This window comes from Fusarium phalaenopsidis, assembly GCF_050370095.1.
Source record: "Fusarium phalaenopsidis strain FUZ10S chromosome Unknown contig_32276, whole genome shotgun sequence".
Lineage (NCBI taxonomy): Eukaryota > Fungi > Ascomycota > Sordariomycetes > Hypocreales > Nectriaceae > Fusarium > Fusarium phalaenopsidis.
The window spans coordinates 314,058-338,433 of NW_028145418.1; the positions used below are offsets into that span (position 1 = coordinate 314,058).

The 24,376-nt window shown below is 51.2% G+C and overlaps 6 protein-coding genes across 6 annotated transcripts; 4 read left to right on the forward strand and 2 right to left on the reverse strand.

The window, feature by feature from the left end:
* Positions 1-2,299: 2,299 nt before the first annotated feature.
* On the reverse strand, positions 2,300-3,632 carry LRP88_00402 (PAP2 superfamily-domain-containing protein; the record flags this gene model as incomplete). The annotated part of the gene is made up of 3 exons (XM_083237116.1): positions 2,300-2,864; positions 2,916-3,490; positions 3,558-3,632. The coding sequence occupies 3 exons, from the start codon at positions 3,630-3,632 to the stop codon at positions 2,300-2,302; spliced, it is 1,215 nt and encodes a 404-aa protein (XP_083107007.1).
* A 976-nt stretch (positions 3,633-4,608) lies between these two features.
* LRP88_00403 (nucleotide-diphospho-sugar transferase) lies at positions 4,609-5,821 on the forward strand (the record flags this gene model as incomplete). The annotated part of the gene is made up of 2 exons (XM_083237117.1): positions 4,609-5,073; positions 5,129-5,821. 2 exons carry the CDS (start codon positions 4,609-4,611, stop codon positions 5,819-5,821), a joined length of 1,158 nt encoding a protein of 385 aa, XP_083107008.1.
* A 2,832-nt stretch (positions 5,822-8,653) lies between these two features.
* LRP88_00404 (P-loop containing nucleoside triphosphate hydrolase protein) lies at positions 8,654-10,351 on the forward strand (the record flags this gene model as incomplete). Its single annotated transcript, XM_083237118.1, has 1 exon — positions 8,654-10,351. One exon carries the CDS (start codon positions 8,654-8,656, stop codon positions 10,349-10,351), a length of 1,698 nt encoding a protein of 565 aa, XP_083107009.1.
* A 355-nt stretch (positions 10,352-10,706) lies between these two features.
* LRP88_00405 (uncharacterized protein) lies at positions 10,707-11,978 on the reverse strand (the record flags this gene model as incomplete). The annotated part of the gene is made up of 1 exon (XM_083237119.1): positions 10,707-11,978. One exon carries the CDS (start codon positions 11,976-11,978, stop codon positions 10,707-10,709), a length of 1,272 nt encoding a protein of 423 aa, XP_083107010.1.
* Positions 11,979-17,366: 5,388 nt separating this feature from the next.
* LRP88_00406 (SDR family NAD(P)-dependent oxidoreductase) lies at positions 17,367-18,373 on the forward strand (the record flags this gene model as incomplete). The annotated part of the gene is made up of 3 exons (XM_083237120.1): positions 17,367-17,409; positions 17,460-18,149; positions 18,201-18,373. 3 exons carry the CDS (start codon positions 17,367-17,369, stop codon positions 18,371-18,373), a joined length of 906 nt encoding a protein of 301 aa, XP_083107011.1.
* A 1,024-nt stretch (positions 18,374-19,397) lies between these two features.
* Positions 19,398-20,393, forward strand: LRP88_00407 (alpha/beta fold hydrolase; the record flags this gene model as incomplete). Its single annotated transcript, XM_083237121.1, has 1 exon — positions 19,398-20,393. One exon carries the CDS (start codon positions 19,398-19,400, stop codon positions 20,391-20,393), a length of 996 nt encoding a protein of 331 aa, XP_083107012.1.
* Between the last annotated feature and the right edge of the window lie 3,983 nt (positions 20,394-24,376).

The window sequence follows — 24,376 nt, forward strand, 5'->3', positions numbered from 1 at the left end:
TCACTTTTGCCTCGTTGATCTTGTCAGTCTTTTCAAGCTATAGTTTCGCAGCTTTCCGGCCATTCCTCTGTAATTGAGCAACACGCAATATCTCCAGCCTCAGTTTCGCTTGATTGAAAAGAACAACCGAGTTCCAGATGCAATCCAAGTCAGACTTGGCCTCCAGTACTTTTTGTGGCCGCAGCCCAGAGTCCCCGTAGCTCTGAGCCTTCAACACAACCATCATACATGTAGAAGGTCTTGCCCTCGCCACTACCATCTCTCGAGGTTGACCAAGTCGCTGTTGTAGAGTCTACAGTGCGAAACAGCGAGGTTTCCAAGTCAACAATGAGAGTCATTTAGTACTACATCTAGAACATTCAGATCTTTCGAGGATCAAGCGAAAGCTAGCATCTCCCAGTTGCCTCGCTCATTTCAGCTTCGAAATGTCTTTGATGATAGTAGCAACATCGTGTCTCCAAATCCACACCTGTAGACTTCAGCATGTAGCTTTTGCTTCTAGCGTCATCGCCGCGTCAGCCTAGAACTGCGCCTTCAACAGGTGCTGCACCTAACAACAATTAAAAACCGCTGTCGAAGTACGCGTACGCCTGTGCCAGTCACAGCCACCTGCGAGCATAAAACTACGACGACCACAGTTCTGTCTCTATCGACGTCGACAGGAGCGCTTGTATAGAGCCTCACTTCGACATGGAACTTCCCGCCAAGCAATCCCGAATGGCCCTAAAGAAGCACCAATTTAGCCTGGTGTTCCCGATGCCACACTTACCAGGGGCCCTGTCACTCCCACATGCCGCGCGTCAAGCTTTTGGCTACCCCTCTATCCCAACCATTCCCCCGACAACTATCTCTTCCGTTGACACGGGGTTGAGCTACAGTAACAGTGGCTGCTTTGAAGTTGTGTGCCGAGCTCGCAACAGCTTCCGAGAGTTTTCGTTCTCTCGGTTTGGATGGCGAGTGGCTCGTCATCTCATCGACAGTGCCCAGTTCCTTGGCAGCTTGAAGATCCTTGTCCCTCTTGGAAGGTAGAGGCTAGGGCTGATCTTGGCTGCTTGTCCCTGCAGTGGGGTCGCGTCATTTTGTGCTTGATTTCCTGCTGAATCTTGAACTAACGGAAGACTTTGTCCGCCTTGGAAGACGTCTTGCAGCGACATCTCCAGCATGCACACATGTTAAGACTCTTCATCGGAGATGAGTGTCGCGGTCTCAGGAGCTGCTTAGGGCCCCAACTACCAGCACGTAAGATTTTGGGGGGATTTATTCACCGACTCCGGGCGGGATGCGGGCTCAACGAGTTGCCCGAGTCCGACGCACCAGATGCCGCGGGAACGGGAACTGATTCATTGGCTAATTTTGGACCCTGAAGGAGTGAGTTTTGCTGACAGCCGAGTGCGATAATACAGCATTATGCACCGACCACGATGGCGGTCAATACTAGACTCGAACCCACAGCGTCTTCCTGGGTTGTATCTGTAGCCCTGGCGCTTCTCCCTTGTTCCGCATAGAGTATGGTCGATGCCGTTGGACGTTATGGTACTGTATGCTCCCACAAACTCTAACCCTCCCTCCCAGCCAGCCCAGCCACAGCTTCTCGGTTCAGTCCAGTCTCGAGATTAGTTTCATGGATCGACAGTGGCTCCATGAGCCCGCAACAAAATAAATATCCACCAGAAGAACCACAATTTCCGCCGTTCCCGCGGCACTTGAAGCAAACGCCGTCGGACAGTTTCAAGACTCCGGGGGTTCCGGCCGGGCACGGGCAGGTCACGCCGGTGTAATTTAACAAGCTTTGATTGATGCACCATGTCGGCTCGGGGCGTGAGGCGCCATGCTTCATGCTCAATGCTCAATCAGTGTGTATCGGGCGCTGAAGAGAAGATCATGTGGTGGAGGGGGTTGTGCAATGCGACACCAGGGCTGCCATCCAAGGTCGCCGAGTGACCAGCACAGCCCACCTGATGCCATGGCTTGCAGCTTGGCTTGGGCTTTGACAACTGTCACAGTGAGAGACTCTGAGGTCCAGCCAGGCGTAGGCGGCCACTGGCTCGCGTGTATTCTTTTAACTTCCATAAGGGCATGATTCGTTGATCTGAACAAGCGCAGTCAAGCTTTTTATGCTCCGATTTGCGCTCCAGCTATCCTGTCCTTGTACCCGGGTATCGGTCTTGTCTGGGCCATTTCCACCGTCTAAAAACAGTACTCCGTAGATGTAATACATCATTATACATTAAATAAAATACCTCGATACAGGTATCTCCAACTATATTCGTGAGGGAGGCCGTGTCTGAATCGAAACCCGCTATCCTCGGCGGTTACCAGTGGTGGGAACAGGCTTCTCCAGCTTGACGCACCAGAGGAAGACATCTTCCAAGGGAAGCAGATACAGAAGATAGCGGTTGCAAAGCCAAGAAATGGCCACAACGCCCGTGGCGGCCAGCGCATCAAGATAGTAGTGGTTAGCTGTTGCCACAATGATTGTCAGGACAAACAACGGGTACACGATGCTCAGAACAGCAAAAAAGATCTGCCAGGCCTTGGACATGCGCTTCTCGCGGGGAGCGAGGCGGCGGCGGAAAATGCCAGAGTGGTACATGAGAACGGTGCCGATACAGAACGAGTAGCCAAAGTGCAGCGAGGGGAACGCCGCCAGCTGGTTGAAGAACTGGTTGGTAGCGTAGATGGACTCGGCGTCCTCATGACGGACCGTATCGAAGAAGCCGTACTCCTCGGGCAGCAGACGAGGAGGCATGCAGGGATATGTTGTAAAGACGCAGAAGCTGACAATATTGGTAAGGCTCATCATGCGGCGGGCGGCAGCGAACTGGGCGTGGGTCGGCGCGGCATAGTAGTACCAGGCGAGGAAGCTATCGAGCATTAGAATGGCTTCCTTCAGCAGAGACACAGCTACCACGTACCTAACAGTGACGGGAATATGGATGAGGGAGTAGGCCCGATTCAGGATCGTCAACATGGTTTGGTGGCCTTCTCTGAAGAAGGTTTGCACAGCAACCTCGCGCATCGGGAACAAGAAGCTAAAGGGACCATTTTGCTCAAAGTTCAGAATAGCGATACCGTGGCTCTCAGCCATCTTCCACACTCCATCAGTGGAAAAGATGAGGCCGCTGATTCCCTTGATGCTGACGTAGAAGAGCAGGTTGATGGCCCAGTAGAACATCTCAACCAAGAAAGGAAACTTTTGTATGAAGCGGCTGTGGGGGTAGTTGGCGTATTGCGAGGAATTGGGCGTATAGACGATGGTGCCGCAGCATGATCGCTTCTTGGGAGGATGCGTCTCGGTCGTCGTGGCCACTGCGGGCGTTAGCGAGGGCGAAGCCTCATCGAAGCTATCCGAGTCGTCAAAGAGGTCATCTTGGTCACGCGGCTCGAGCTTTGCGTTGCCGAGGAGGCCCTCGTCTTGGTTCGAGGGCGAGATTGAATAACCCCGAAGTCGATTGAAGTAGCAAGACGCAAACATGATGCCGACAATCATCTACACAGCACGCACGCGTGCCCTGTTAGCAATTGAGCCGCAAAGTAAAGGCCGAACAAACACGTACGAAAGGCTCCACCACGGCGTGGTAGGCAAACTGTGGCTGGCCAACATCGGGCTGTTCTGGTGCCTTTTCCGCCATGCTTTGCGTTGTGTTGAGTTATTCCGTCTAGACTATGCGAAGGAGAGGGAAAAAAAAAAAAAAAAAAGATAGACCAGACGAATAGCTTCAACCAACAACCGACTAAAAAGGATGCAAGTCGGGTCGGAGGAAGAAAAGAGAAAAGAATCGGCTGGCACCCAAGCAACAAACAGATTTGACACTCCCGTCGGTCGCTTGCTAGGGGGGCTTAGCGGGCCCCCCGGTGATAAGACAAGAGACCAGCTCTAGCCTGGTTTGGGGGCTGTGACACGCGATTCTCATTACGTGGTGAAGCGATGCGTCATTACAAGAGATTGATTCGCATCTCGAGGTGGACCCTGTCAGCCCCTGAAATGAAGGGCATCGCCAATCACTGGCCGGTCAGAGATTCTGTCTGACGTAGGATGCCCCCTCGACATCGCTATCATTGGGCCTCGTCGAGACTCAACTTGCCCACACCCTCTTCCCCAGTCAGCAGTTGCCGAGGCCTCAGCACAGATTGGCCAATCCAGCCGCTACTGTACAATGCAACAGAACGCGCGGTGCCCCTGAGTCCTTGACGCGTGGTCTCACTGGACGCTAATCGTCCGTCGGGGTGCACCAGCGCAGCGCTGTGCTATTTGGGGCGGGCTGTTTGCTGCAGGCTTTTCGCAGGCTTTTTCGCGGTTTCTTGCCTCCTGTAGCCACTGCATGCGCCAGCCTGCTAGGTACCTACTGCGCCCAGACACAGCCTGCAAGAGATTTTTCACCCTCCCGGCTCTCTTCGCCTTCTCACACTGGGTGGGCTGCGCAATTAAGGGGCCCAACACTGCGTGCGTCCCTCTCTCATTTAAGCTTATTACCATCGCACGCGCGCGCACCTCTACCAAGTTCCGACTGTCCGTCCCTCCCTTCCACTATTTCATCTCTTTTTTTCTCTCTCCCTCTCTGTATCTGTGTGTCGCCCAATGAGCCGTCGCCTATTCAACTGCCTGGGATGACAGCCACTTCACCAAACCGAGGCCGGTCGGCCAGCCCTTCAGCCGCACCCCTCATCGCCAATGTTGACGCCGACGATTCCTACGACGAAGAGCGCCTCGACTGGGGAAAATCTGTGGGAGGATCAGTCTCTCGCTGGTCGGCCTGGCCGAGAAAGGTTTTGCGACTGCCCAGACCGAGAAAGTACGCCGCTCTCCTGCTGCTCACCGACGTTATCATCGTCACCCTCGTCGTCCTCCTCTTCGAACCCCTCATCACTCTCCTCGTCCGCAATGAGGAGTTGTTTGGCGCCCGCCTCACCTTCCCCCTCGATGCTGCCCCCTCGGCTGCGCCCAAGCCGACTCAGCCTCCCCAGACGATACCTCGCATCTTCCACCAGACCATCGCTACCGATGTGATCCCTGAGAAATGGATTCACTCGCAGCAGACCTGCAAGGAGGCTTATAAGGATTTCGAGTACAAGGTTCGCCCGCCCGATCGACAACGCCCAGATTGTTTTGGTGCTAACTTGTTCGCAGCTCTGGACCGACGAGATTGCTCGCGACTTCATCGAGGCCGAATACTCATGGTTTTTGGATACCTGGGACGAGTACACATTCCCCATCCAGCGCGCCGATGCCATTCGTTACTTTGTCCTCTACCACTATGGAGGCATTTATCTAGACATGGACACCAACTGCAACCACACGATTCCTTTCGAGCAGCTCGAAGCTGATGGCGAGACGCACCACGCTGTGTTCAAGTCGACGACTCCCACTGGTGTCTCGAACGACCTGATGATCTCGTCTGCCGGCCACCCTGTTTTGTTAGCCACCATCTCCAAGCTCCTCTACTACAACGACATCACCCGCCCCTGGGCCAAGCTGCTCCCTCATGCTGCCATCATGATTGGCTCCGGACCCTTCTTCTTGAGTATGATCATCAAGAACTGGCTGCTCGATCAGCCATCGCTGCCCACCCCAGCAATCCAAGTCATCAACGCAACTGAGCTGGAGCCGTACATCACCGACCTGGAGGGCTGCTCTTGGCACCATGGAGACACCAAGACCCTCATGTGGGTTGGAGATCGCCCATGGGTCTGGTTCAGCTTAGGCGCCATCGGGCTGGTCCTGGGGCTCAACGTCATCAACTACCTTTTGCTACAGGCCACCAAGGGCGTCACCAAGCTCGTGTCTGTCACCGATGAGATGAAGAACGTCAAGTTGACATAAGGAAGGGGATTTAGTGATTTGGAAATAATATCTAATTAGGAAGATGCTGTCATCTTTAGTTTATTCAATAACGAAGCCGCCATGAATGTGCCTTTACCTACCAAAAGCCTACCTACCACTTATGTACCTATTGAAACGCCACTGGGAATGACACTGGGTATCGACTGCGGGTTCAAGGCCCGACAACTGTCTACAGGATCTCCTGCAGGGCTTCGAATTGCTGTGGACGATCCGGTAACAACGGTCGGGTCAGAGACTTCAATCACGTTCAGGTCCGAGACGATACGACAAGGCGTATTTGCGAGACCGCCAAAAATGGCGATACTACGGGGCTCGCACACAAAACCCTTGCACAGCCTCGGCACCAATCTTTGAATACGCGGATAAGTATCTGCTCGTCAAGCCTCAGACCCCCACAGTCAAACCGAAGGTACGCTCCACTACTTGCAAGGCCTATCCGAGCGCTCGTTCACGGTGTCCGCGGACGTCCTGGCACCGAGCTGAGACGTCGGTCTAACTTCTGACTGGGGCCAAGATGGACTGACAGAACGTCCGAGTACCCCTGCGTCTCTCATATGCCTTTCGGTCACAAATCTTCCTGATGCGGCCATGCCTGTTGGCAGTTCGGTAAGCCCCAAATCTAGCACCGCCGTAATCTAAGCCCCGGCTGGATTCCAGCTGAGCGTACGCATCTCATGTGCCCTCATGTTGTGGCTCGTTGCCTCACCTGCCAGGATGGTGCTTTCCAAGGCTTTGGTGCCAGAGTAGTCCTTGCGCAGGCCCCTTTCATGGATGGCCAAGTGCGCCCAAGACCAAGATCATGTCATTTAGGATATCTTTCAATACAGAGTGGTGTGCACTTGGAACATTTGGATCCAAATTTGGCGTGATGTCTGTCATCAAGTAGCATCAGTCGTCTTCTGAGCTTGGCTGTCAGACCGATTGCCTCACGCAGTAACGCGCGTTTGTTCCCATTAGGAGATGAACCCGTCTCTTCAATGTTAGTTCAAGATTAAATCGACTGGTCAAATAAACTAGGTCTTGTTTCAGAACAGTCAACACGTAGCTCCTTGTACAGTATTCCTAGCCACCAGCAGCTTCCGCATCGCAGCGTGAAAGGTCTTTAAGGTTTCTCTACGCCATCTGCCAAGGTATCGGAAAGCTACATTTTTCGTAGAAGAGATATATGCTTGATACCGCAAGGGCAGCTGACAGGCACTAGATCACTCCAGGGCTTATATGCTTGGACGTCCAGCAAGCACTCCTCCCAGGGGGCTCATGTTCTCAAGCCAGTTTCTTCGCAGTGGCATACGCCAACAGAAATAACTGAAGACTATTTAGATCTGTCACTAAGTCAGTGTGGCATCTTGTATAGTACTATATATTGCCTATGGAGTTTTATCAACCAACTCGTCACCAGGCTAGGTGGCCTATGGCGCTCAGAACAAAGCGTTGGGGCGACGACAGGCGCAGCAAAACCAGACCTCAGGGTGGTCAATTTTGCATTCTTCAATGAATCCAAAGATTTCGCAATTGACTAAACGCATTGATTTCCTGATATTCTGCCCCATGCACATGCTTGAGTTTGTTGTCAGTCAGCATTGCATTGAACTCAAGAGCAAAATCCTTCTCGATTTCATGGCCATCATACGATTGTACACATGTCTTGACAGTAAGACAGTCAATGATCTAAAACGGAACAGTATCCCGTATAAAAAAGAACACTGATATAACGAAGAGCTAACCTTACTACTCAACCATATATCCCATCAATCCCTCGGCTTGGAAATGGCCAACTACATGGTCCCCTAGCCCTAATCTTGGCAGATAGACGAAAGCCTTTTCCGTGTTTAATGCCCGCAGTCTAATGCCCTGTGCCGGAATTGGCGAGTATAGAGAAGTCTATCGTAATCACCTGAGTTCGCCACGTGTACTGGCTTCTCCTGACAGGAAGGATTCATGTGTCCTCTGCATGCAGTTATCTTTGCCTTGTTCCTCCAGACCGTGACGTATACCTAAATATGAAAATTTCTTTCAACGAGTACTTGTGCTATAAAAAGCAGCTACGGAGTCTTAATTATAGATTCTGGTCACCACCAACGATCATGCAGGCGCATAACCTTTCCCAAAGAGAAACAAAGCAGCCGTAGGGTAGGTAGCTTACCACAGGTGGCTTCTTGATGCAAGGGTAAACTCTGCATGCCATATGGAATATTAAGCTATTCAAAAGATTGATTTTCAGCTTGGGTATTTGGTATCTCGTATTGATATTAAATCACATTAGAATATACGGAGTGGTAGCAGGTCACCAAATCGTGTACGACACGAGATGGATAATCACATGGTACAGCACGTGCGTGACAGCCTGGGTACTAGAACTGGTCCGTGCAGCACAACAGTCAGCAGCCAGCCCGACCTTTGCCCGACACAGGGCGATGGCATTCATCACTGAAATGATCGCAACAAAGAATGCGCAAGCGTCGCTCCGCCCGATTCTCATGTTGACACGAGATCTTTGTCTTCTCTTTTTTTCATCACCAAGCTGCCGCCCTTTGATCAGCATTTCTCCCTGCATTAAAAAGGACCAGGGTGCCTTGACTGCGGGGTCGATCTAAGCCCTGTGTGGCCTAGAATCTACTGCTGAACCAAGCCTAGCGCAATCTGTCTCATCAAAGAAAAAACTGCGATTCTCAGACATCCAGGAACATCAACAACCACCAAAGGCTGATATAAACCTTTGATCGCTCTTCAACAACAACACTGGAGACTGTCGCACTCCTTTATACCGTCTTTCTATAAGGATATACACCTGTCAAAGGGTCCCGAAATCCGATGGATGGTCACAAGAATGGCGCCGGCCGTCGGCGCGGAAATCGGCGAGGGCCTCGCCACGGCTCATCCAACCGTGGCCAAGGCAACCCCCCTGCAGGACCATCATCCTCTGCCTCTGCAGGAGACTCACAGCATCAGGCGAAGAAGACTGCTACTGTCGACCAACCGTCTCAGCCCCAACCCCAGCAAGCCGTTCCCCTCGGCACCCGTCGCTTCGATGGACTGCTGGCACAGAACCAGGTGCACCCTTTGGTCATCCGGACCATCACAGAAGATATGGGCTTTGAATATATGACACCGGTTCAAGCTGCCACCGTGGACGAGCTCTTGCCCCCAAACCGAAGCGACTGCCTCGTCCAGGCCAAGACAGGAACGGGAAAAACCATGGCCTTTCTGCTCCCAGCTCTCCAGACCATGCTTACAGAGAATCGACCTGTTGACGCCGGCATTTCACTCCTCGTTATCTCCCCTACCCGAGAACTGGCCATGCAGATTTCCACTGAAGCGACCAAGCTGCTACAGAGACTGCCGCGCTATCGCGTCCAGATCGCCATCGGTGGCACGAACAAGGACCGCGAAGAGAAACAGATCCTCAGTGGTTGCGACATCCTCATTGCCACTCCTGGCCGTCTCTTGGATCACATGTCCAACGAAGAAATCGTCTATTCGCTGAGAAACGTCAACAGCCTCGTGCTCGATGAAGCTGATCGGCTGCTCGACATGGGCTTTATGAAGGATCTTAGGGAGATTGTCAACCGTCTTCCCGACAAGAAGGATACAAACCGACAAGGCATGCTCTTCTCCGCGACCATTGCTCCTCATGTTCAGCAGGTAGCTGGCCTTGTTCTGGCTCCTGGTTACAAGTTCATCTCGACCATCCCGGCCGGCGAAGTCAACACTCACGAGCGCGTTCCCCAGTTCCTTGTTGAGGTCCCGACCTTTGGAGCCGTCGCGGCCGCTATGGCAGGCTGCGTTCGTCAGGAGGCCGCTCAAGATGGAACTTTCAAAGCCATCCTGTTTACCCCAACTGCTGCCCTCGCCGACTTCTATGGTCAAATTCTCTCTGCCCTTCCAGGACTGCCTCCAGTATCCGTCTTGCACAGCCGGATGTCGCAGAACAAGCGCACCAAAATCACAAACGAATACCGCGACTCTAGCAGCTCCATCCTCGTGGCTACAGACGTCGTTGCTCGTGGAATGGATTTCCCGGGCGTCACTACCGTGATCCAGGTCGGTCTTCCTGCTGACAAACAAAGCTACATCCATCGCCTTGGACGAACAGCACGCGCCGACGCTGATGGTCGAGGCGTTCTGATCGTTTCGGCTGCAGAGGCCTGGTTCCCTAAATGGTCTCTCAAGGAAATCACCTTGAGCCCCCGAGAGCCTGACCTGTCCCTGGCAGGGGAAGTGCTGAGTATTGCCGAGAAGATGGAGGAGGACGACAAAGCACGGATCTACCAAGCGTGGCTTGGTTACTACAACAACTACCTCAAGAACCTCAAATGGGACAAGGTTGAGTTGGTGAGACAAGCCAACGTCTACGCTAGGGAGGGGCTTGGATCTCCCGATACTCCCCCGATCGCAAAGACAACAGCTGGCAAGATGGGTTTGAGAGGTGTCAAGGGTTTGGTGACTGTCCCTGATCGGCCTCGGCAGAAGCATGGGGCTCCTCGAAACAGAGGTGCAGCTAGAGGCTGAGCTCAAGAGGGCGAGCAACCAAGAGGGCGAGCAAGTGTGGATGACAGAATTTGGTGAAGGGCTGATTTGAGCTCCGATGAGAGTTGCGATGAGGGCTTATGCGCATGTTTGTCTTTGTGTAGTAATACTCGGCTAGACCAGATGTCTTATCTCTTTGGCAGTAGAGCGAACAATGATTGCGTTGCTTGGCGCTTGTAGACTTCTTTATCGGTACAATGGTTTGAAGGAACTCACTTTTGATGGCTGCCTGAATCGCAATGGATGAAATGTGTGCAACTTGGTGCAGACGTAACTAACAAGTAGTATACAAATTGACACAAATTGACTGACTATTGTACATGAACTACACTCCGATCTAATTTTGCAGTATTTCCTTATACTCAGGGAGACCCCACCCCTTAACATTCTCTCTGAGAATCCATTTGCTCAGCAAGTCCAACTTGAGGAGAGATGCGGCCCCTAGAGCGTAGTTCATCAGCTCAATACCTAAAGGGGAGGATGGTTTCCAAAAGTCATTCGTATCCTCAAGAACTCCCTCTTGGACCTGGCTCATGAAGGGCTGAAACTTGTCCTGATAGGCCTTGAGAGCCGCAGTGAGGCCAGCTTTGACGCCTTCTCCTGTCGACATGGAGCCCCCGACGTGCCTCCCTATTTCACCGGCCAGGACGTAGGCTCCCACGATGCTAGAGGTTGTACCCATCCCAGTGTTTGCTGACGGACAGTAGGCAGCATCCCCTACCAGTACTACCCGGTCCCGAAACCAAGAGTCCAGCTTTACAAGGCCCATGCGCTGGCAGTAAAAGTCATCAGACTTCTGTAGAGCCTCTAGAAGCTCCTCTGTCTGCCAGCCAGCGCCTTGGAAGACTTCTGTTAATGCCGCCTTTTCTTCTAAAATATCTCCCTGGCGAGCTTCGTTGAGCCTCTTCGAGTCTGTCGTGCAAGAAAAGTATACCTGAATGGCGTCAGGATGGTGCCGCCGGGTCATGATGCCCCGTCTGCCGGGCGCAATGTACATTGTTGCGATATACTCTTCCCCCTCCTTTATGGGCCGTGGGGATGTGAAGTATCCCACGAAGTCGCCTTTTAGAGGGTAAAATCCATCATCGGTCTTGGATCCAAGCATCATTCTGCGAGTGCGTGATCCCTGACCATCAGCGCCAACCAGGAGGTCGTATCGATCCGCTTTGCCATCTGTAAAATGGACTTGAACCGAATCATATCCATTCTCGATATTCTTAACTGAGTTGCTGAAGATGTACTTGACTCGATCCTTGCTGGCGTCGTGGATGAGTCGGACCAGGTCACCCCTCATGATCTCGTAGTCTGTTGTAAAGGCCTGTAAACCCTTGCCCGTTCTGTTCGCAGGGAAGAAGGCCCGACGTCTCCCAGAGCCATCGACAACTTGCATGCCCTCCTCGGGCGCCTGCTTGGCTCGGAATGCCTGCTCAAGGCCCATGCGCTTCAGGACTTGCACACCGTGACCTCGGAGATCCAGCTGGAGACCGTTCGTGCGCAGGTTGGCAAATCGCTCGACGACGGTGATATCATGTCCAAGTTTTGAGAGCCAAAAAGCCAGAGCGTTGCCGGCGATGCCTCCACCACTGATGAGGACTTTGATTCGAGACATTCTTGATGGGCAATGGGAGTGAGTGCTGAGTGGGTGTGCCGAATGAGAGGACGACAACCGTAACAGGGGCAAGTACCAGGAGATTCAATGAAAGATAGGGATTGAGATGCAGCTTTTTGAGTGCCAAGATGTAATGTGCGCAGATATTGGATTAAATAGGGATTCCCCATGGACCGCTTACGTCCGGAGGCCGGTTACGGCCGAAACGGTCAGTCATGATGTTACTGGGAAACGCCGAGGCGTAGACTCTAGGCTTTGCCCCTATTCTTGCCGCTTTTGAACTTGTAATTTGAGAACAGATCTCAAATAAGGCATATGGTTTGTCGAGCACTTGACTGCGGGAGAGGCTAGGTAGCGAGGAAACGATTAAGGTCCGGGGCCGAGACTGGCAAGACGGTGTTATTATAATTACAAATTCTACTCAGACACCGGGAGTTATGGCACATTGATATCGATTTATCAAGAGAAATCCGTATCCGATAAAAAGAAATCCAGGTCAAAGTCCAGCATCGATCCTCCTTGCTCATCAAGACCCGTGGATGCAAAGCCCATCTGACCAGATGCCAAGTCTAAAGGCGTTCCGACTTGTGATTGTAGAAGACCAAGACATAGCTCCAGGCTTTCTCTTGCACTTTGGGCAACCCTGAGTTCATGGGGAACATCTGCCTCCTTAGCCTCGATCAAGGCCAAGATCATGTTAAGAAACATGTGGCTTTTTATGTTGGTTTCCCCCTGACGAATCCGTTCCAGTGACAGGTCCATCATTTCCCTCACAGCTTGTTTTAATGAGTCGCGGTGCTGTGAGCTGCGTCCTAGTGTACCCTCGATCCGCTGCGACTCAGTTTGCTGGATGAGTTCAAAGGTGATGGTCGTGAAAGCATACCGAAGGCCCTCTCGGAACAAGCCAGAGTTGATAGATATGAGACGAGCAAAGCTATCATCTGGCTGAGGAGATATTATTGCCATTGAAGTATCCAGGCTGACCTTGAGCGAGAAGTGAAAGAGCGGGTTGACATGCGCTTGGCTGGCGAAAGGACAGTGCAAGGGAATCATGAACCGGCGAATAAGGTATTCAAGTAGGTTCCGATGGAATAGAGATGTAGAATGATCGTTGTCTTTTAGGAAGCGGTTATAGGCCCGACAAGCATCAGAAACCTTGGAGCTTAGTGCCAGCGCGTCTACATAGGAGAGTTTCGAGTGGAGGCCGCTGAGAAGCTGAAGAATCCGGAGCCGGGTCGGTAGAGAATCAAGGAGTATCAGCTGCATAGACATTTGCGTGTAAGCAGTCTTTGGATGAGTGTGTATTGCTGTTGATGTCCCGTCCAGTTCGTCATCGTTGATATTCGATGGCGCTTCTGTATCGAACTCATCAAAGGATATCCTCGGCGGCATTGCCGTGTCCAAAGATGACTGAACAGCCATTTCTAGTATGGTAGCCCATAGTCTTCTCCGTAGCTCAGCTTGGAGGAGTGACATTGGAGGAAGATGTTTGGGGTCGCGATGAAGCCCAACCTGCATGGCTCGATGTATGAGGGAGCCCACCGATATCCATGCTAAATCAACACCAATAGAGAATATTTGGCGGGCCAGGATGGTGAGGCAGTAGATTTGCAGTCCGGACAAGTCGAGGCGATCTTTCTTTAACGGGCCAGCCAGCCAAGCTTGGGCGTCATGGATCCATTGGCAGACCGTATCGCGAAGACCAGAAGGTACATCATCGCGTTCGTAAATGCTGGATCCGATACCGATGACAAGAAGCATTTTGAGACGGAGACTGAAAGGAGAGGTTTCCGGATCACTCCAGTATCTCTGATACTCGACCCAAAAACTGGGAACATGAAACACACGGTATGTTATCTCAAACGTGTGCAAGTAACGGGATACCATCGCATCAGCCACTTCACGGGTGAGGGGAGGGAGAGTAGGCTCGGAATGCGGTAGGCCTAACCGCCGCGTTTTGATAACCGTTGCCGCATCTTTGCATTTCTGAAGAAGTTGGCCAACGTGTGCGATCTCAGCTTGTAGAAATGGATCTTGAACTAGAGCTGCTTGATCATTATTTGTGGCTGCGCTGAAGCAGGTGTAGATGGGTTCAAACTTGTACTTGTCAGCAACAGTCGCAGTGCATGAGCAGGGAATGCGCATCATACTTCTGGTGCCGTACCCATCCAATGGCTCCACCTCAAGATCCGTGTCTTGTTCAAGATAACTTGAGAATTTTGCAAGCCAGATTGTCGAGCAAGAATGGTCCGGCCGGTCTCGGATAGACCACGTAGAGGGTTCGATGCTGAAGAATCCTCGAGTCTCTGGACACGGAGTAGAAGATCGTGGATACGCGCCTCATCGTCATGTGAGCTGGCGGGTGTGTTCTCACCGTTCTTGCCATTGGCACTGAGCCGTGAACTGCCAAGCTGCTCTGTCGCTGGGGCAGATGTAACTTGAAGGCTCAAGGGGTCATCGACTTGTCGTGTAGGAGTAGTCCTCTGTGGAAACAGTGATACAGGTGAAGGTCCTTCTGTTGATGGACTCAACGGCTGCTGTGCGATCGTGGTGTGCTCTCTAGGCTCGCGGTAGAATCTGTATGCGCACTGCAACTTGGCCGAGACGCAATGCTGACAAGGTTGTCCTCTGTCGCACCTGACCTTGCGGCGACGGCACTCAATGCACGAAAGGGCTGGTCGCCTCCGTCGACGGGGAATTCGCTCCATGAGTACGGTTCTAGGGGAATAGTCCCGTATCGTTTGAGCGAGAGCAGCACGCTCAAAGTACCCAGGTAGCTATGGGAGATTGGTGGACAGATGAGGAATGCCAAGAACGGCTGTAAGAGGACATAAGCGGACAAGGGAGCAAAAGCCCGCTTAAGGCCGCCCGGACCGGCCTTTGTTAACTCCGTCAGCTTTCGGGAGTGATCTGGCCGACGGAACTTCCGACCCCTGGTGCGATGACGTAGCAATCATTGCTCGGGTGGCAAGGAGACAAGACTCTCCGAGGAATCTCTCCACACCAGCATCTACCATTTTTCTCCAACATCGAAATGTCTGCCAACCAAGCCCCGACGACTGTCGGCCTGAGGCGGAGGGCATGTGTCAATTGCACCGCTGGCAAGTCGAAATGTCTCCCAATTTCTCCCACTGAGTGTGAGCGGTGCAAGCGCCTCGGAAAGAGATGTGTATATCAAAACATTCTGAATAAGAGAAAGAGCCCATCTGGCACATCGTGAGCCTTCTCCTCACAGTGTCTCCATTTATAAGGAATGCTGATGAAACTTTAGTCGCGTCAAGTTACTGGAGCAAAGAATCGAGTCCTTGTTGTCTCTGCTTAATAACCAACCGCACAGCTCATCGAGTGTGATCCTCTCGCAGCTTCAACCTCAAGGATTATCCGGCCTTGCGGATATCACTAGCTACGCTTTTCCATTGGCTCCGCAGCACGGCATAATACACCTGGCACCCCGTGATGTGATAGATCGGGGCCTTGTCACTCTGGACCTGGCCCAAACCCTGTTTGACAAGTACCGTACTGAAGCTATTTACCATTTCCCTTTCGTTCTTCCCAACGCGGAAGCAGATATCAACTCGCTAAGATCGAACACTCCCTTCTTGTTTCTCTGTATCATGGCGTCCATGCTCTTTAAGGACTGCTCACTGCAGAGACAACTCGGCGAGGAAGTTCGTATCCAGGCACATAGAAGGGTGCTTTTGGAGTCAGAGAGCAGCCTGGAGCTCTTACAGGGTCTCCTCGTCTATTTGGCCTGGTATCAATACCACTTTCTACCGGAAACGCAACAAATTGTCCAGCTCGCGCAGTTGTGTGTGGCACTTGTTCATAATCTCGGCCTGGATCAAAACCCAGGCAATGGAAAACGGAAGGTTGACCTCGGGCCAGACGAGACAGAGTCTTGCAGAAGGTCTCCGCGCACGACTGATGAACTACGAGCACTGCTCGGAACGTTTTGCACAGCATCTTGGTGAGAACTCATCGCCTTACCTGTTTGTCCGGCCAGGGGCTAATGAGTCAGGATTGCTACCAAGTTTAGAACTCGCTGCGCAATCCCACACACAAGATACATTGAACGGGCTCGCCAAATTCTTGCCACGAACCCGGAGTATCCGACTGATCATCTGATATCGTCCTTTGTTCAGACTAACGAGTTATCCCGCCGCATATGTGATACATTTGCATATGATGATTTGGACCACACGGAGATCCGTGACGAGTTCGTGAGCACCGTGACCGTGCAAGCTTTTAGCCGTGAGTTGAATGGCTTGAAGAGGTCATTATTACCGGAACTCCAACAAGACCGTACGTAAAGCAGACTCTCTTTGGCAACAATCTCATATTTACCCCATCATAGTTGCATTGCAATTGGAGTTTCATCTCCTTGAGACGTTAATTTCGGAGACTTCGCTTCATCACGATTTCTGGGATAGCTCTCCAACCTCACTTGGCCAAAGGTATAAGATGTTCGGGAATTTATCACTTTCTTGCAAATCACTCATCGACAAAGTGATCAAGTGTCCAGAGCAAGAAGTCTGGTATCTCACCTTTTACACTTATGCTAAGATCTGTCGAGCTCTGTCTTGTCTTTCCAACTCGGCAAGTTTCCTGCTGGAGTCGCAGAGCGGAGACAATGCCTTGAGAGACGACCATGTAGCTAATATCGCCATCCCGGCTGGTGATTCTCTGGCTATCGAGAGGGTGATTCATTTATCATACCTTGGAAAGGAGCTGCAGCAAAAGTTTCAAGGGCTGACGGCCTTTACATCTTCCACAGACGCTCAAATGGATTTGGTGACAATGTTTTCGGGCATGGTGGGTGCTGTAGTGGCCACCTACGAAGCATATTTAAGAGAGAAATCCTCTAGCCTCTATGAGGTACCAAGCCCCATAACATACGAGGCCGGGAACAATACGCAGTTGGAGGCATCGAGCACAGAAGATGTGACGTATGACCTGGGTGCTTCTATGCCACAGGGCCTTCAGACGCACGCAGATATTGCACCAGATGTGTTTGGGGACGTCGTTTGGAGCAGTGCGTTAGATGAGCTGGAATTTCCAACTTAGATTGAACGGTAGATACTGTAGAATGAAGTACAACTACTTTCTGAGGTGTAGCAATGCAAATGTGAGCACCCAGAGAAAGACGTACCTAACCTGGGTGACTTGTAATGACCCACTGATGATCATGTATCTGCACCTGTCTTAGAAACGGAATTTCCGTCGGCCTTAGAGTCGACAACAAGGCCGTCGGCGCTTAAAAATCTATACGATCTGGGGGATATAAGTACTCCTGATGCCAGAGATTGTTTCACACAACAACCGGGACTCGACATTCACAATAACACGAAAACACAAGTGCGAAGCGTAATCATCATCAACCTACTCAACATGCCTCCTCCCCGTGGTACGCCAAACCCCTTGGAGGGCCCTGGTATGTCACCAAACTCTACCTAGGCATCGATAACGCTCTAATCAACACAGCCGACTACGATATGACTTCTGTCGTACACTGTGACACTTACCCAGCCATAGATCCGACTAAATCGGATCTCCGTGGAAAGGCAGTCTTAATCACTGGAGCATCAAGGGGCCTTGGCCAAGCCATGGGCATATCCTTTGCAAAGGCTGGAGCCTCTCGTTTTGTCATCGTTGCCAGATCAGACATGTCAACCACCGTTGGAGCAATCAAAGCAACATCCCTCAAGATTGGGCACTCAGAGCCCGAAGTCCTGGCCATCCAGGCTGATTGCAGCAACCCAGAGAGCGTTGAAGCATTGGCAGATCAGGCCAAGCGGGCGTTCGGACATCTAGACATCGTGATCAACAATGCCGCCATTCTCTCGATGCAGCCAATTCTGGAATCTGACCCTGCCGAGTGGATGAAGGTGCTCACGGTGAACGTGTTTGGTCCGTATCTTGTGGTGCGGGCCTTGCTTCCTCTGCTCCTCAAGGGAGAGTCCAAGACTATCGTCAATGTCTGCAGTGTTGGGGCTCATTGTGTGACTCCCACCATTAGTGCTTATCAGATATCGAAGCTGGCCGTCTTACGACTAACAGAGTTCATTTGTGCCGAGCATGAGAATGAGGGGATTGTGGCCTACAGCATCCATCCCGGAAACGTCCCAACAACAATGGGCAGCGTTGACGATCTGCCTCCTGTGTACCGACCAGGTAGGACTCCAAGGCCTTCGCTTGCCTTTCGTTTCTTACTCTTCTTTGTAGTCTTTGTCGAAACCCCGGAGCTCAGTGCGGATTCGTTAGTTTTCCTCACGTCTCAAAGGCGAACGTGGCTGGCAGGACGATATATCAACCTTACTTGGGATCTGCCGGAACTGATGGCCAAGCAAAATGAAATTGTTCGAGGTGACAAGTTGAAGGTTCGCCTGGCTGTTTAGGGATTACTCGAACACGACTGCATCGTGTGTATTGATCTTTTGTGTAATGGGACACAAGTCATCATTGCAGATAATGAAAAAAACAAAAAAAAACAAAAAAAAACAAAAAAAAAAACACCAACCCACCATTCTTTTCAATAGACCATTTCGCGAGTCACGCTGAAGCTGGTGCTATTATGTCATTTGTTAAATTTTCAGCAGAGTAACATGCTTAAAGGAGGGAGAAGCTTGGGCTGTGAAACAAAAGGTTGACGGGAATTTGGGCAATATAAGGTCATGCTTCAATAGTAGCGACAAATTGATACGAGAGTTAATATCAATCTTCCGTTGTTCCTCATAAACAGGCGCTCAATAAATAATCTGGGTAATACCCAACGAAAGTAGTAATAATAGTTCTCTTCTCTGGCTTTCATCGAAACCCTCCATCACTCGCCTCTTCGTCTTTTCCCCTTCATTTCTTTCCCTACCATCCGCCTTCTGATTCTCCCTTGGATCGTAGCTCTCAGATTAGGTCTCACTGCATGACAACTTTTGCGAGATGCGTCTCGGATAAGTCGCCACGAATACCATCCCTGTATAACAGGATACTCGCAAAGCATCACGTAAGATTCCTCGTATACGCACCTCGCAAGCGCGCTATATCACCACATCTAGCCCGGTGTGCCCAGACTGACCACGAAGGGTGACGATAAGCGATCAGGTCCCGCCTGGTAGGACAGAAGCTGATCACTGCCTCTGTAGGAACGACTCTCCGACAAGTTACGGGGCTGAGATCATCGTGAGCCACCCAACTTTGCATCCTCGTGTCACCCTAGAACCTAGAATTAAGGACCCTGGTCCCACACGAGACGTTAGTGTAAACCCAACTGATATTGGGGCCAATCTGTGGAGGAGGACTTGAGAGAACAAGCTCAGGATCTTGAGATCTATATATACTGTACAGGCTAAGGCACTTCCTCTTGTCAACATTCCAGTCCAAACATCTCCTCCCAGAATTTGCCTTTCCAAAGACTTGAACCCAGCCATGGATCTTTCAAAGCTTACTCAAAAGAAACTTGACGTCTCTCGTGGCTTCACATACACCTATTACACTTTCCCCGCACAGGGCTCCAAGCCTACCCTCATCCTCTTCCACGGTTGGCCCGACACTGCACGACTCTGGGCTGGTCTCATCAATGATTTCCTTGTCCCGTATGGCTATGGGGTTGTTGCTCTCGACTGCTTGGGCTACGGCGGAACCTCCAAACCTACTGATGTCGCCTCGTACGCATACCAACACATGACGGCCGACATCACTGAGATTCTTGACGCAGAAAAACTGTCTACCGTCATCTCTGTGGGCCATGACTGGGGCAGTGTCCTTGCCCAGCGGTTGTACAACCTCCACCCCTCTCGGGTAGCAGGTCTCATAATGGTCAACGTCTCTTACATCCCGCCAAGTCAGAAGTTCGATCTTAATGTTGTCAACGAGTTGACAAGGAAGACCTATGGCTTTGGCATATATGAGTACTGGAACTTTTTCGCTTTGGACGACGCACCCAAGATCATGGGGCAGAATCTTGAGTCTGTGTATAGCGTGGCATTTGGGGACCCCTATACTTGGCTCACGAACTGGTGCAGCCCCGGTGGAATGCGCAAGTTCATCACCGAGGGTCACACCCAGCCCACTCTTCCTTACGCTACCTCTGAGCACAAGGAAGATTTCATGGACCGGTTTGGAAAGCCACCTGGTTTTGAGGCGCCTAGCTGCTGGTATAAAGGGTTCCTGGTTCCTGAGCAGAGCAAAGCCGATTATTTGCTGGTCTCTGAAGACGCAAAAGTAGTCAATGTGCCCGCCTTCTTTTGGGGTGGGGAGCAGGACTTCGCATGCAGAGCAGCCGCACTGCAACCCAGCATTGATTCAGGATATTTGCCAAAGGTCAAGGGTGTAACGAGAGAAGGGGGTCACTGGGCACTCCTTGAGAAGCCGGCGGAGTTCGGCCAAGATGTCCTGGACTGGCTGGAGGAGACTTTCCACTGAGATAAGACATATCATATGGCAGCATCAATGAGTAGTAGATCGACTGTCGATGAGCGGTTCTCAAGTACTCTTTGCATAAATTATGTTGCTTCCATTTTCGAAGACCCCAACAAGCGCTATACTGCTACACTGTAATATCCTGAACTCCAAATCCTCCCAGACGACCCTACACATGTTCAAACCAGCCATTCCAGCCCAACTGCAAGATTACCCCAGCTTCCCGAGGCCTACAATGGATTCAAAATCAATCTCTTTGATGTCTAGGCATACACCCTGTCCACCGTTCCGAACCTCTTGGTTGCCATCTGATCGATGTCACCAGCAAAGGCGATGTGCCCAACATCCCTTTCAGGGTGCACGTCGATGATCTTGAGCCGCCGATTCCTGAGTAAACGTGACCTTTCCTCGCCATCCAAGGTACTTCCCCCTGGAGGGATATTGATATACGGAGAGTCGCGAGTCAAGCCGGCGACGTTTGTGAGGAAGTCTGAGGCGCGAATTATAAGCCTAAGAACGATGGTAGCAACTGCACATATGCTCATCACGACAAGTGAGGCGATGCAAAGTCCCATCCATTTATGCTGGACCCGGTACACCACTGTGGCTGTGCTAAAGCTTCCCGTTGTGCTGCCGTGCTTGGGCTCCATGCCGGTAAGAGCAGCAGACTCAGTGATGTTGAGATCGGTGAAGCCAAGGATAGAAGGCATACCGTAAGAGATACGCAGTGCAGTGTTCATAACCATCGCTAGACGCTGTGCGAATACCTTTAGCGGTAAACGCGTGTATTCATCAATGAACGCCACAGCGTCCCCCTCGATGCCACGGGCTGGGTCGGCCAGATAATTCTCAAGTGGGGATCGGTTTCCGGAATGATAGGAGCTTGCGATCCAGGGCAAAAATGCTATAAAATATCCTGCAGCTGGGGCCCCTGGGTCAGTTTGATTGATCTTGGTGATCATTTGGTTGTCAGGAAATGGCACTGGTTGAGCTGGTGAATGTCGGATCTTGTCAGATTTGCAGACCATCTGGCCTAGTCGCTGTTCTCGCTGACACTGAACTTCAACATCGACATAGATATGGCCAATATCGCAGATGGTCTAGCTCCCCTTGGTACCAAATACCAGACTACCTGGAGTGATGGGTTCTTGGCTTGCGTGGTTTTTGATTGAAAAGTTGAAGCCGGTGAGAGGAGATGGCGTATCTATGCAGATCTGTGGAAAGCCATTGACATAGTTGCCCATTCTCTTTTCGTTTGTTATGCTGCTGTTGACTGCCTTGTGAAGAAGCAATGCGTCAGGGGATGCCTCGGACAGGAACCCGACCAGAGATCGTAGGTGACAAGACGATCAGTAGGGACTTGGAGCCAGCGATAGGGGTCTTGTGAGTCGTATCCCGGCAAGACAGTGCCAGAGATTCATCCTCGCAGCTACAATAGCCGTATCCACACCTGCAAGCCCTCGTATCGCAGCATCAAACGTCGGGCTTGATCCGTTGGAAGGTTGAGCAATAGCATTGGATGCAGAAATTGCAGCCCCAAACATAGCGTATACCCTCCCAAGCTGGATCCCGAGATTGGAACTGCTTGCCCAGAGTATCCTGTTGAAAGGTAATCCGATGTCCGCTGCAGGGCTATACATCAAGTCGTGAGTCGTCGTTTCGATGAGGGACGTCAGGTGGACAGTTCGGTACGCTGCCTGACCACCAGCTGGGCTAATCACCCATATGAATCCGGGAACGAGAGTCCAGAAAGTAAAGATGCGAACAACGAATGGGCTTTTGAGCGCGCTGACCAATGTCTGGCTGCTCAACAGTACTTTAAGGGTCTGTACATTGTTAGGGAAGGGGGGCAAGGTTAGATCAAAGCCTCGACTGGCAAAATGTGGGAGTTGACATGTCTGGTTGATCACTTACACCAAGGTTAGTCCCACGCTCTGATTTGAACAAGACAATGGTTCGAATCAAAGCGCCGAGGACAGCGGAGAAAGCAATAGGCCAAAAGGTGGAGGCCAGCCCAATGCCCTCGAATACTCCATCGCCGTAGGAAGAGATGGGTTGGTAGTCCAATCGAGTTACCAAGCCTGCCAGGACTGAGCAAGTGAGTAACCCGTGCAATACTGGTGACGACGACGCGCAAACCTACCAAGGAATGGAACTGGGATCACAAACTGTGGCACATAGGGCGCAGCGCGACAAATAGAGGCGTATAATGAGCTTGGAACAGGCCGCGGATGACCTGGCCAAGACGGCGACTCATTCAATCCCTTGCTTCCCGAGATTGAGATTCCCGTGCCTGTCTTCTCGGGTTGTAGCAACTGATCTGGCGGCATGTTGACAACTGTTTGAACGCTGCCTGCTGTCAGTCCAAAAAGAACAGATTGAAACGAAGAACAAAGGAGAAATAAGGCGCAGAGGAGAATAAGAAAGGGCGTGCAGGGGGCATCTTAAACACTTCCTTGATGGTCTGATACAGCTCCAGCTCGCAAAAAAAGAACCAATCCTGTTGCGTATTGAGATCCTACCCACAACGTAATGACAGCCGCCCACTGTAAATAGCCAGCCCAGTACGCAAGGATACCGCCTTGACCGATAAAAGCCTTTAATCGTATTGGAACGGGTGGCATGAGATGAAACTGAGCAAATACTGCATTTGAGCCTAGACGGCTTAACATCCGATCTCCTGGTCAGAGGTGCTCCACATTCGATTTGCCGATGCCGACCGGGGGACTTGGGGATCTTGTAAAGAATACCCGATCGAATATCAGAATTGGCAGGTATTGTTGGAAGCTCGTTTTCCTTGGCCAGGGGGCAAGAGACGTTCTAAAGTTGGCGTAGCTAAGAGCCGCGGTCTTACCCGCCGATTCATAGGTCTGGAAGCATCATCTTGGCCGACGATATTTGACTGCCCTGGTATTGCTCTTCTATATTAAAAGCTTGGCTAGCAATTCTCATCTGGTATCAAAACTACGAAGCCTGTTGAATACCTTCAAGAAACTGGTTTAGCTCTTCACTGTTACGCGTTGGTTTTGGTCAGGTTTCTCACATTGTATGAATAGATGTAGTTGACCACTGTATAGTTTTAATGATAGAGGGATTTGTGAATGTGTGGATTAAAAGTTAAGCAATCTTAGCTTCACTTCATGAACTATCGTCTACTGTTATATACTGATTGACTAGTGTGTACAGATTTGCAGCCATTGAAGTGAAAAGACAGACGGCCCTTGGCTCAACGATGAATGTTTTCGAGGTTATGTACTGTAATCTGTATATGATTTTGCGTGCACAACGTCTAATTGATCCATTTCGCTATGGGCGGTCGTCCTTCGTTGTCCATAAAAACAGCTAGTGAATTCCCCTGACCGTCAGACAGTCAAGGAGCACAGCGAATTCACTGGCTTTCTGCACTACGTGTCAAGTTAAACTCAAGATGTTCATACAAGGATATCGTAGCATCCAAAACAAATATGCCCAATTGCCCAACGCACCGTGTGTAGAGTTCGGGGTGTACTGTCATTAATACAGGGCTTGCTGAAAACGGGCAGTCCAGTGAGCTCTGTGAAAACCTGCTGAGTGCTTGTGTTTCAAGCCCCTGGTGACGGTTGCGTCCGAAGAAACGGCTACGCGTTTGGACATGTGCGCCGTATCATTTGGGGCGGCGGTGTTTCTGCCCGTCATGAGGTGATGCCGCCGCTACATCCTCTGGGAGACAAGCCTGGATTCTCGTCCAACAGCATGGAGACTCCCTATTTACTTCACTAGAAGTAACCCGTTTACGGTTACAAATGCGACATTCCACGGGTTACTTAAGCGGCATATATTGCCATACTGGCATCCATGTTACAACGAGATATGGTATGCGGGATGCATCCGAGAATTGGCAAAGAATGTGAAATGGCACGGGGAAACAAGGTTCCTGGAGATGCCATAACGATAACTATGGAGGGAGAGAAAATGAGCGCCAGTAGACATTGAGAAAACCTCTTTGG